Raw genomic sequence first — 13,287 nt, 5'->3', positions numbered from 1 at the left:
CCACTTTCAGAACCGGGAGACTTCCATGTCCATGGGGGACCTGGATCCAATCTGTCCCTGCTCACAGCTTGTCCCCTCTAGCCCAGGAAGCTTCAAAGTTGATGCTGTGGTTTCAGTCACCCATCCATTCTCTAATTTTGGAACTTCAGAACTTTTGCCCTTCAGAAATGGTACTCAGTGGTCATTGCCATCTTGGTCTTGGAGCCCAGGTGTTATCACTCTCAATTAAAAGTGCATGTGGAAAGTAAATCATATTTGTAGAGAGGACATTGAGCACCCTTATTGCCTGTGAATTATGTGTAGCCACTGAATTATGTGATTTCTTTAATCTGTCTGAAATTGAGTTTCACCTTCCCCCCCACCCCCAGGAAACAAATGAAATTATACCATCTTAGCAATGATCCTAAGGAACAAGGAACAATCAACTTTTTTATTCAGACAGTGCTTGTTTTTTCATTGGAGCCTGGGAGAAAATAATTCTCCTCATGTCTAAAATTTGTCATTATTCACATAGCATTGTTTGTTGTAATTTTTCTTCACGTAGGTAGAATATATTGAGTATTTGAGCCGTAAAGTGAGTACTGAGATGGGCCTTCGGGAGCAGCTTGATATTATTAAAATCATCGATCCCTCTGCTCAGATCTCTCCTACTGACAGTGAGTTCATTATTGAACTTAACTGTCTCACAGATGAAAAACTAAAACAGGTATGTAAACTGCATATATATTGTTTATGTACTGGTGATGCCACCATCTTATAAAAACGTAGGTTTCTGTAATCATATTTGTATTCATATACTATCAAGCCCAGAATCACTTGTGAAATGTAATGTTAGAAAAAAATGATGCTGAGGTGAATTGTGTCTTAGCAATAGAGAGGGGCATGCACAGAGTCCTGAATTCAACCCCCAGTACTGCAAAGGAAAAAATGACAATAATTTATGAAACATGTGGTTTGAAGAAGTTTTATGTCTCTTAGAGCAGTACCTTTCTAGTCAGTGAAGACCTAGTGAAGAACCTGCTTTTTGTTATAAATGTCTTGAAACTCATTTCACCACTTCAGGGATGACTTAGACTAAGGTCCAGATTTGTACTCAGTTTAAAACGGATGAATTGTCAGACTCAAAGTACTAATTAAAATCTTGAGTGGTGGCACAGGCCTGTGATCCCAGCACATGGGAAGCAGAGCTAGGAGGACCAGAAGTTCAGGACCGTCCTTGACGGTTAGGGACCTCAAGGTCGGCCTGGAATACATGAGATCCTGCAGGAACCCTCCAAGTCCTACTTAACAAGAGCTGCACTGTGGACTCACTGAGCCTGTGCAGGTGTTTTGAAATGTACATTTCCGATCTCTTTCGAATAACATTTTTTGCTGCACGTTTTCTCTGGCACACACTTTAACGAAAAAGGTTTTTAATTCTCTACTTTTGGTGTCTGTGTTTAGCATTTGTGAAAATTCTCTCATTTTTCACAACAGGAATCTTTCCACATTTCAGCTAGTTTTTCTAGTAAGGTAAGTTGATGTGTTGCATTTGAAATCAAGTACTATTGAGCCCCTCACTAAAATTAAGGAGGAAATACACACTAGTTGGAGACAGAATTATTAACTTTATTACATCTTATAGTGGAGGCCTTTTAAAATTTACAGCCACATCTGTTTACTTTGTTGCTTTAATTTCAGCGTTCTTTTCTTAAAAATCAAATTCTGGAGGTCAATAACATTTGCTATATATAATACTGTATAATTTTTAAATATAGGTCTGTGTATTTGCTAGAGTTTTGAACAGTGTCAGTATCTTGGTTCTCTTTCCTTTATTCCCTTCTTCTCTTCCCTTCCTTCATGCATTTCTTCCTCCACCCATCTTTTGAGTATTGTTTTAAAACACTCTCAGTCTATAGCCCAAACTGGCCTTGAATGTAATTAAGCTCAGGCTGGGCAGAATTAATGCATGTGACTTGTATTTATTTCTATATTTCAATATTTCTTATGACCTTTTATTGCACTTCTTTTATACATCTTTAGCACTTTGGGCATCTTTCAGATTAAGTGCACTATGATTGTTTTCTCCAGCATCTTGAGAGTAGAATATCAAGGTGCAATACTTACTAGTGCTTGACTGTGTGTCCCAAGGTCAGAAACTACATCAAGGAGCATAGCCCTCGCCAGCGGCCTACAAGAGAGGCCTGGAAACGAAGCAACTTTAGCTGTGCAAGCACCAGTGGAGTGAGTGGGGCCAGTGCCAGCGCCAGCAGCAGCAGTGCCAGCATGGTCAGTTCTGCAAGCAGCAGTGGGTCCAGTGTTGGAAACTCTGCTTCAAACTCCAGTGCCAACATGAGTCGAGCACACAGTGACAGCAACCTGTCTGCAAGTGCAGCAGAGCGGATTCGGGATTCAAAAGTAAAATGTCTAATCAATACAGAACTTTCCCTTTCAATATTAACATTAGCACGCTTTCCTTTAAATCTCTTGGAAACTAAAAATTGTCCCACTGTCTAGATGCCTGTGGGTTTAGCATTTGATTGAACAAGCAGAATGCTTTGCTGTTGAGCAAAACACTCTAAGATGAGTGCTTTCAAATACTCTTAACCCACAACTATGGTACCTTCAATCTTCTCTGATTTTTATGTTTGTTTTCAGTAAGAAATACTGGACATATGAAAATAGATAATTCTCATGATTGCAACTCATTACTGAGCGAATCTCACTATGTCGCTGATGTTGCTGTTTATTCGCTCCTAAAACTGTTCTGTATGTCTTTGGTGTGTGTGTGTGAATGTGAATTTTTAGTGTTTTCTTGATGTTTCAACGTTAACTGTTCCTTGACTAACTAAATATAATAACGCTTTCTGTAAGTCCGTTCTGTTCTTTCATAGTTGAAACTTATTGTTGAACACTTGTAAAAGAAAGCTGAAGTGTATATGGAATGGTTATGTGGTTCAGCATGGGAGTATGTATGGTTCCCTGCAATGACACAAAATAGGGCCAATTTAAAAATGAAAAGAGAATCTCATCTCTTTGAGAACCCAGTGGTGATCAGAAGACACACAGTGATTCCTTCCCTGTTTTGTTTTGTTTCTTTATCAAAGTAGAAGAAACAACACCATCTTTGATAGTTACCAAGGGATTTAAGTTGATATGTGCTCATTCTATTTTGGTATTAGTTTACTAGTGATGAAGATGGAGTATGCACTCTGTTCATAACAGGCTTTTAAGATATCATTTGCCTAATATTAAAAAGGCATGTTCTTTTATAGCCACTGGAAATTTTTTAGTACTCTGGGGTAAAATGTACCTTGAAAGCATAAGCATAAGGATTTAGGCAATGTTTTTTGGATCGTACATTCAGGACTGTGCCTTATTATTTTATTTTTGCTATGTTGATACCAGTATGCTCTAATTTGATTTAAAAAAATAGAATTCTACAGAGCATCTTGTTATCCATAGCTAGCTCAAACGATCAAGTATCAGCCCTTCCTACCCAAAAGAGTCAAATGCCATAAACATAGAAACTTAAAGATTTTTTTAAAATCTAAACCAATGGCTTACTTATTGCTGTACGAATATTCTGCACAGAAATTTGAACAAATTAAAATGTAGAAAATAGAGGATTAGAGTCACAGAACCCTAGACTGCATATTGCAATGTCTAAACTTCACTGACCTTATACTTCTCACTTTGACAGAAACGATCCAAGCAGCGGAAGTTACAGCAGAAAGCCTTCCGCAAGAGGCAGCTGAAGGAGCAGAGGCAGGCCCGGAAGGAGAGGCTCAGTGGGCTCTTCCTTAATGAAGAGGTGCTCTCCTTGAAAGTGACTGAGGAAGACCATGAAGCAGATGTTGATGTTTTGATGTAATAGGGTGAATTGATCCGAATTCTTTCCAAGCATTATTCTCTCATTAGTTTACACGCATCTTGACCAACGTTTTGGTTAGGGTTGTGCTGATGTACCATTAATAATTTAGGCCAGTGATTCTCAAAGAGTAAACCCAGTACCCGCAGCTTTCAGCATCACCTGAAAAGATGTTAGAATTGTGTTTGGGCCCCATTCCAGACCTACAGGCAGTAAGGATCTGGAGCAGCACTGTGTTTTAACCTATGCCAGGTTATTCTCATTTAAGGACCACTGGTAAACATTTTAACTACTTTAACTTTATGGGGGTTAACTGAGCTTTTGAAAGTTTGGTGAGAAGTAGTTTATTTTGTCAATATATGTGTAGAGTCTGTACTCCAGTTCCCGTCTTAATGATAAGAGCTTTTAGTTTATTTTTTCAAGAAGGCCATAGTATAATTCTCAATTCCTAGGGACAAATCTTTTTTGAGGTAAGGTTGCACATGAGGTATGCATTACTGTTTACAATAGTGCCTTCATTAGGTTTAGTTCCGGTTTCATTAATGATTAATGCAAAGGTATAAAAAAAGCCCTAATCTTTTCCAATTAGATAATTTTTTTTGTTTTTCTCTGTGTCAGGTGAGAATCATTTCTGCACATGATAACTACTGAGAAAATAATATTACATTAGTGAAATTTTAGACTTAATACTGTGTTAATTTTCAAGTGGAGATTCCAGTTAGGCAATGATACCAATCAAATTTTCCTACTGTATCCTTAAATTTTAGGCTATCAAATAATCTTCAAACTAGAACATTTATCTATCAATTTTTAATGTAACATATCTCCAATTTTATGTTTGTTATGTGATCAGGTTAATGTTCCAGATTAACTGACAGCCCACTTAGAGTTCTACCAGACTTCAGAAACTTCTATGAGTATACAAAGCAGTGTGGTCCCCAAACATTGTTGGGTCCTAATAGGACCCTAAGTCTAAAGGTGAAACCATGGAGTTTATTTAATCATATTTTCGAAGAATTCATTATCATGAACATAGAAATAGTCTGATTCCTTTTCTTCTTCTACATGTCTTTGAACATTCACATAGAAGATACAAACTCAGACTACTGACAATCAACTTGCTTTCTGACCTTCATGATTTTCATTTGTATTAGAGCATTTAGAAGGCAAACTGATTGTGTAATCTTTGAAAAAGACTATGGAGTTCAGAAATTAATAGGGTTTTAACAACATTTAACTTTAGTTCTTCAAAAAGAGTAACAACTTCAATTCTTAATTTTCAATTAATAAAAAGGCTTATATTTTACTAAATTAAAAGTGAAAATTTAATCATAGTATGTTGGCACACTTGTTTAATTCTAGCACTCAGGAGGCTGAGGAGAGAGTTGTTAGTTGAAAGCCAACTTGGGCTACATAATGCTACTAAAATTTTACATGCATTAAATTTTTTAATTTAATTTTGTTTCTTTGAAGATTAAAGAATTGAAACTGAGGGTAAAAATTAGTACCTTGCAGCATTGCTGAATTCTTTCGATTGCCTGTAACTTTTGAATGCCTACTAAGATCAGAATTTAAAACGGTACTAAAATAAAAATATGAATATGTGTGCTTTCAGTTAAAATAGTATTTCTGACTTTCTTCCTACCTAGTTTGGTACTCCTGCCTAGTTTAGAGGGACCAAAGAGATCTTGGGGTCAGACCCTCAAATACTTGATGAAAAGTGTATTCCGTTTTCCCTTCCAAGTGCAGAAACAGAAAAACAAGAGAAGCAAATACATCTAAACTCTCTGCTTTCTTTAGCAGTAGCAAAATCCTGCAGAGGAAGTATCTGCACGTTCTTCCTGTTCTCTAAAGAAGATGGGCTGCATTGAGATATAGGGCAACATTTATCCATCACCCACTTGAAAACTATTTATTTGTTGATGCTCAGTAAAAGAAAATCCAAAACTGGTTCAGGATATAATTTAAGACCAGTCTTCTCCTCTCTCCCAAATCATTTAATCTTCTTATCTTAGATTTAACTTAAATCACTGTTTAATACATTTACCAAAGTGCCATGTGCAGATTTTTAATGTCTATAAAGGTTTGACTATTTATAGAAGTGTGTTGTGAAATTTTCTTTAAGTTCAGATTCACTCTTTATGTTAGAACTGGAATATAAAGTCAATTTGGAGGAGAATGAAAATACTACTTTCATTTAAAAGACAAGTTCTAGAACTACTAGATTTGTTTGTGGTGTAAGAGAGGGGGAGAGAGAGAGAGAGATTAAACTCTTTCTTTTTCCTTGCAAAAGCAGATTTCTAGATTTTACAAGTAGAATCTAGATTTCTTTTACAAGTAGAATCTAGATTTATCACAGAAAGATGAAAGTTTCTCCTGTCTTTTTTTTTTTTTAATGTGCTGTGGTCTGTTATCAGTTAAGATGTGTCATCTAGATAATTCAGAGAGAATTATGGAAATAACCAGTAATTTATTAAATCTAGTATCTATGTGGCATTTTTAAAACAACTTTCAGTCAGTATCTTTTTTTTTCCTTTTTAGTGGAAAACCTACTTAATCAGTTAATTAAAAGGAAAATCAGGGAAATGCAAGTCAAAAGTGTTGTGATTCTATGTTACTCCAGTCACAATGGCTATCATCAAGAAAACCAAAAGCAAACAGCTGTTAGGAAGAAACCTGTATATAATGTTGGTGATAGTATAAACTGGCTGTACCAGTGGAAATCAGTATGGGAGTTCTCATTTTTAAAACGTACAAATGAAGCTATCTTATGATCAAGCTATACCATCTCTGGGTGTATGCTCACCATAAATGAACTCACCATATGACAGGTGTATGTGTACTTCGATGTTTATCACAGTACTCTTCTCAATAGCCAATAAATGGATGCCCAACAGCAAATGGATAGATAAAGAAAATGTGATATATACTCTATTATATACATATAATAGAGTTGTATTCAGCTATAAAGAAGACTGGAATAATGTGTCTTGCAAGAAAATGGTTGAAACTATATAAAGATCATCATGTTAAGCAAAGCAAGCCAGAGCAAAACACAAACATTGCCTTTTTCTTTTACAAGTGAAATCTAGATTTAATAAAATGCAAGACATGAAACTAGAAGCGGCCACTATTTGGGAAGATGAAAGGCTCTAGTGAAAAAGAGAAAAGGAGAACAAAATGGCGGGTGATTATGATTGAAGTAGATTATGAATATATGTGGATAAATAAGTGAATGAATGAGAAGTCTATAATTTGTTCCATTGTTGGCTATCATCTGTACAGAACTGACGGTGCAATGAATAAGTCTCCTCTTTATAGATTTATTCAGACTTTTTATTAGATCTTATAAGAGTATGTTGGTCCTTACTACAGCTTTTAAAAGTGTGAACAAGGAGTTAAACAAAATGGCATGTATTTTTATACCGTTTTGCAAAGGATTAAAGGAAGGTGTTGTTTTAGAATGTAGTAGGTCATAAAGGGCTAGTTCATTCTATCTGACCAAGAACATCAAGTAAAATGACACTTTTTCTTCATTCTTTGGTAGACATTGGCAGTTTCGCTGAGTTGTTCTGTTGGTTGGTTAAGTTAGATATTGCTGAATTAAATCCCAGAAACTGACTTATAAAATAATGATGTATAGTGTAGTTTTAGACAGCTCATTTATTTTAGCTGTTAAATGTTGCAAATTCCCACAAAAAAGAAAAATTATATGAAACTATTGTATAAAGGTATCCAGATTCTGATGAGTTTTAAAAATTATAAGATATATCGTATATCTTCATGTTTTAAACTCTAAAGAATTCTTGTTTGTTTTCGGTTCTCTTAGCAGATTTTTTGCTCATGGCTTCTCTGTAGCCTCACGTGCCTTAAAGGTAGTGAATTGTGTCATTTTCATCAATATCAGGCTTTCTCAAAAACCAAACAATCAGAATATTATAATTTGATTTCATATAATGCTCATGGTTTTTGGATATTAGTAACTTATTAATCAATAGTAATAGAGTATAAAACAAAGTAAAATCCTTCTGATATTAGATTCATTTGCTTAAAACTAGTTTTGATCCACCAGTTATTGAAGAGCCTTGAATTTATGTAAAGTTTTGGTTAATGTATTGTTTTATCCACTGGGAAAAAGGTCTGAAGCCAGGATATTTTCTACTTCCCTCTTTTTAAAATTTATTTTTTATTTATTTTTATTTTTTGAGATAGGATCTCCTTATATACTTCAAGCTAGTCTTGAATTGCTATGTTGTGCAGGCTGGTCTGGAACTGTAATCCTTTCCCCTTAGAGTCACTGGTGTTTGGGACCCAGACATGCCTGGGGAAGATACCTTTTTAAACTACGTAAGTTTTATCAGGAAATATAACTTTTAGGGTCTAGACAAAAACACTTGAAGAACCAAGTGTTCTTCCAGTAACTTTAGGATTCTTTGGATTCATTTTTGTAATTTACTGGGTGCCCTATCTTCTTTCCTTTACCAAATTACCTTTTAGCACTCTGTCTTCAAGAAGTCTTCTTTGGTATTGATGGAGGATGAAGTCTGTTTGGGTTAGGTAATAGCATAGTTCTTTTGTGTTTCAATAGTAGTGTTGATGTTGAATGCACTGATGATCAACATATTTAAATTAGAGATAAATCCTATCTTGAAAAGGACTATTAGGAAATAAATACTTGAGCAAAAATCTAGCTTTGCAGTAGATTTAAGCTTGATAGAATAAGATAAATTTTATCTCAAATTTGGACACTATTAAATGAGTAAGAAGCCTTTGAGGTATTTTGTGCTAGGCATTTCTGTCAGTACAGTGTTTGGAGCACAGTCCTTGGAATATTTAAATTTGCTCTCTGAAAAATAAGTTACTATCTCTATGAGGCCTATAAGGAACTCTGACAATTTCCGTAGCTGGCTGTAAAGACTAAGGCAGCTGCATGGCATAGCTCAAGATCCAAGTTGGCTTACTACAATTAAATTTGTATTTCTTCAGTACTGAAACTTGTTTGCAGCTCCCTGCACACCTATTTTTTGAATAGAGGTTACTGATGTTGTGACCTAGACCAGGCAATGGCAAATTTCATTTTAATTTGGCTTTCATGCCGAACTCAGAAAAAAACAGTGTGGTCTTTTTTATTTCAATATGTAGTAGTTTTTCTTTATTGTCAGATTTCTTCAGTTACATCTTTGTGGTGAATGCAACCTATGGAAATCTGTGTTCTTTTTTTGTGGTGATGGCTAGGATGGAAAAGGGAAGAATTGCTTAATTAATGCTTATCTGTTTTGACTGTGTCAAGGTGATTGTAGCATTAACAGCTGAGAAGTACATCCTTGAGATGCTGAATTGTTCAGAAAAAACAGCTGTGGCTTGTTCTGTAAAGTTGCTTGTTCTTTAACTGAAGCTGACTTCTTGGGTTTACATTGAGATTTCAAGGCTTTTGGAAAACGGAGCTGATGGTGTCTCATCCTGTAGTAGGTGAATTTAATTTCCTGCTTGAGTGCACTAGTTTAGTTTTGTAAAAATCACCAGTCTTTGTGTTGACAATTTAATAGGACCTTTATCAAAAGAAATTAACAATAAACCCAAATACATGCAAAAAAAAAATCTCTCAAGTGGTTAAGAGTTGTAAATTGTGGTACTCCCCCTCCCCTTCTTTTCAAAAATTAGTTATGTAGCATCAATATAACCAAAGCAAGTAGGGAGTTTACTGGTTTGGAGAATCTACAAGTAGTCTTAAATATTGTAAAGTATCAGATTGTTAATCAGGACATTTTTCTGTATTCCTGTGAAATGTATTCTATATTGATGCACTTTTGTATAGATGACAGTCTTCTGTACATTCTGTACTTACTGCATAGTGTATATAAAACCTGGCTTTTCTTGAAGCTGTGTGAGGGAATTAACTATAGTTATAACACAATTGGTTTCTATTTTGAGTTTCTTGCACGTGAAAATATTTTAGCAGTTATATCTAAATGAGTTTTATGATTGTAACTAAAGCTGGCTATGTGGCAGAGCTGTTTTTTTAATGCAATATTAGAATAAAAAGAGTCATTTTAATTATTGAGAATTGAGGTACTCATACTAATTAAGTATCTCTTTTAAAAATCTCACTGATGTTTGCTGCTATATACTCTGAATCAGCTCCTTTCAAAGCTCCATTCCGGAATATTCACTATTAAAAGTAAATTGCCCTTTTCTTTGGTTCAGAGTTCGATTACACTCTCTAAACTTGTTTTATGAGAGTCTCATCCCCACCCCCAATCATGAGCAAAACATTTTATCCGAAAAGATCAGATTTCTAGAGAAAGTATCATTCACACAGTAAGTGAAAATTAGGTTGAAATTTCTGTTGACAAAAAACAAATTATCTATTTTCTTTATATATTGCTGTAGAATCTTTTTTTAAATTTGTTATTATTATCATTTATTACAATTTATTCACCTTGTATCCCAGCTGTGGCCCCCTCCCTCATCTCCTCCCAATCCCATGCTCTCTCCCTCTACTTCCCCTATGCACCCCCCCATTCCACTGATAGGTGAGGTCTTCTGCCCTTCTATTTGACCCTAGCCTATCAGGTCTCCTCAGGACTGGCTGCATTGTCTTCCTCTGTGGCCTGACAAGGGTGCACCCCCCAAGGGGGAAGTGATCAGAGAGCCTGCCACTGAGTTCATGCCATAGAAAGCCCTTGCTCCTCTTATTAGGGACCCCACTTGGAGACTGAGCCTATGGGCTACGTCTGAGCCAAGGTTTTAGGCCCTCCATGCATGTTCCTTGGTTGGGGTATCATTCTCCTCAGGGCTCCCAGGGCTCAGTTTTTTTGGATCTGTTGCTCTCCTTGTGAAGCTCCTGTCCCCTCCAGGTCTTTCTATCTCCCCCTTCTTTCATAAGATTCCCTGCACTCTGCCCAAAGTTTGGCTCTGAGTCTCAGCCTCTGCTTCAATACCTCAGTCAATAGAGTCTTTCATAAGCCCTCTGTGCTAGTCTCCTATCCTGTTTCTTGTCTTCTCCTGCTTCCACTATCTATCGCATTTGTCCTTCTGAATGAGGATTGAGCATCTTCCCTAGGTTCTTCCTTGTTGTTTAGCTTCCTTACAAGTATAGATTTTAGTATGTTTATCCAATATTGTATGGCTAATATCCACTTATAAGTGAATATATACCATGTGTGTCTTTCTGCTTCTGGGTTACTCAAGATGATCTTTTTCTAATTCCTACCATTTGCCTGCAAATTTCATGATTTTCTTGTTTTTAATTGCTGAGTAGTGTCCCATTATGTAAATGTACCACAATTTCAGTTGAGGAAGAACTGGGTAGTTTTCCAAACTCTGGCTATTACAAATAAAGATGCTACAAACATGGTTAAGCAAATGTCCTTGCTGTATAGCTGAGCATACTTTGGATATATGCCTAGGAGTGGTATAGCTGGATCTTGAGCTAGCACTATTCCTAGTCTGAAAAAGCTCCAGATTGATTTCCAAAGTGGTTGTACAAGGTTACATTTCCACCAGAAATGGAGGAGAGTTCCCCTTTCTTCACATACTCTCCAGCATGGGTTATCACTTGAGTTTTTTATCTTAGCCATTCTGATGGGTGTAAAGTGAAATCTCAGGGTCATTTTGACTTGCATCTCCCTGATGACTAAGGATGTTGAACATTTCTTTAAATGTTTCTCTGCCATTCAGTATTTCTCTATTGAGAATTCTCTGTTTAGCTCTCTACCCCATTTTTAATTGGATTACTTTGTTTGTAGGTGTTTAACTTCTTGAGTTCTTTACATATTCTGGATATTAGCCCTCTGTCAGATACAGGTTTGGTGAAGATCCTTTCCCACCCTGTAGGCTGTTGGTTTGTTCTGATGACAGTGTCCTTTGCTTTACAGAATCTTTTCAGTTTCATGAAGTCCCATTTATTGATTGTTGATCTTAGAGCCTGTGCTGTTGATGTTCTGTTATTGGCTGTAGAATCTTTTAAAGTTCAGTTTCAAGAAAAGAAATGTCTGATCAGTTGTATGTATAGATTCAGGTGCCATTCTGGGTTGTGTGTGTGTGTGTGTGTGTGTGTGTGTGTGTTTAAGGTTTTTGGTTTGGGATCTTTGGTCTTGGGTTTTGTTTTTGTTTGTTTGTTTGGTTGGTTTTGGTTTTATTTTTCTTTATTGCAGTTTATTCACTTCATATCCCAACTGTAGTCCCCTCCCCAATCCTTTCCTCCCTCCCTCTTCCCCTCCCCTCCTCCTCCCCGAGTCTACTAGTAGAGGAAGTCCTCCTCCCCTTCCCTCTGATCCTAGTCTATCAGGTCTCATCAGGAGTGGCTGCATTGTCTTCCTCTGTGGCCTGGTAAGGCTGCCCCCCTCCTCAGGGGGAGGTGAACAAAGAGCTGGCAACTAGTTCATGTCAGAGATAGCCCTTACAAGGGAACCCACTTCGACACTGAGCTGCCATGGGCTACATCTGTGCAGGGGTTCTAGGTTATCTCCATGTATGGTCCTTGGTTGGAGTATCAGTCTCTGCAGACTGCCCCCCCCCACACACACACACACTGGGCCCAGATTTTTGGTTCTGTTGTTCTCCTTGTGGTGCTCCTGTTGCCTCCAGGTCTTTCTATGCTCAATCCTCATTCAGAAAGGCAAATGGGAAAGACATCAGAAGAGGGAGAGAACAGTGAGCAGGACAGGAGCCTGAAACAGAGGGACTCTGAAAGATTCTACCCAGCAGGGTGTTGAAGTAGATGCTGACACTTGTTTGTTTTTAACCAACAGTGTTTTCTCTTGACACTTATCTCCTTTGGAAAAATCTTAAGCTTTTTGTTTGTTTGTTTGTTTGTTTCATATATTGTCATAGACTTAGTCTCAAAATGTTTTTTGTTAGTAAATATGTTAATTTTTAGTCAAGTAGATTAATTAAGCTTGTCTAATGAAGAAGGCAGTCATGTTCTTGTTGTCTGTAATTTTCCATTTTTAATAAATGTGAGTTAGATACTAAGTAAAATATGTATGAGTGTCTGGGTGTTTCTTTTTAAGGTACTCCATAGCTGTACTGTCTTTATGATAGACATATATGACTGTGTAAATGAACTGAAGTTAAAGTTCAAGATTTGTCCCTTAGTCTTGCAAAAATATTTCAAGTGCTTAATAGCCAAACACAACTTTAGGCTACTTTTTGTTTTGGAATGCACAGGGCCTAAAATGTTCCACGTTGCTGGGGATGGTAGGGACAGGCCTTTAATCCCAGCACTTGGGTGGCAGAGGTCTCTGTGAATTCAAAGGTAGCTTAGTCTACAACAGTGAGTTCCAGGACAGCCAGAGCTGCACAGTGAGACCAATTTCAAAACAAAACCATTGAAAAATGTTCCACAACTGCAGAAAATTCTTTTGGAGAGTGCTGCTATAGAGATTGAAAAGTTTCCCTTAACATTCTTCCAGTGAACAATAACCAGTAGTTTC

General features: G+C 36.7%; 1 protein-coding gene across 1 annotated transcript in view; it reads left to right on the top strand.

The window, feature by feature from the left end:
* Positions 1-12,834, top strand: part of Fam199x (family with sequence similarity 199, X-linked) — a 46,590-nt gene extending 33,756 nt beyond the window's left edge. The window contains exons 4-6 of the mRNA XM_021627592.2: positions 545-706; positions 2,131-2,397; positions 3,683-12,834. Of these exons, the coding sequence (XP_021483267.1) occupies positions 545-706; positions 2,131-2,397; positions 3,683-3,853 (600 nt within the window). The 3' untranslated portion in view covers positions 3,854-12,834. The remainder of the gene's footprint in view (positions 1-544; positions 707-2,130; positions 2,398-3,682) is intronic.
* Positions 12,835-13,287: the final 453 nt, after the last annotated feature.

Source organism: Meriones unguiculatus, chromosome X (assembly GCF_030254825.1).
Source record: "Meriones unguiculatus strain TT.TT164.6M chromosome X, Bangor_MerUng_6.1, whole genome shotgun sequence".
Taxonomy (NCBI): domain Eukaryota; kingdom Metazoa; phylum Chordata; class Mammalia; order Rodentia; family Muridae; genus Meriones; species Meriones unguiculatus.
The sequence above is the reverse complement of the archived record's forward strand: the minus strand, read 5'-3'. Positions and strand labels throughout refer to the sequence as shown.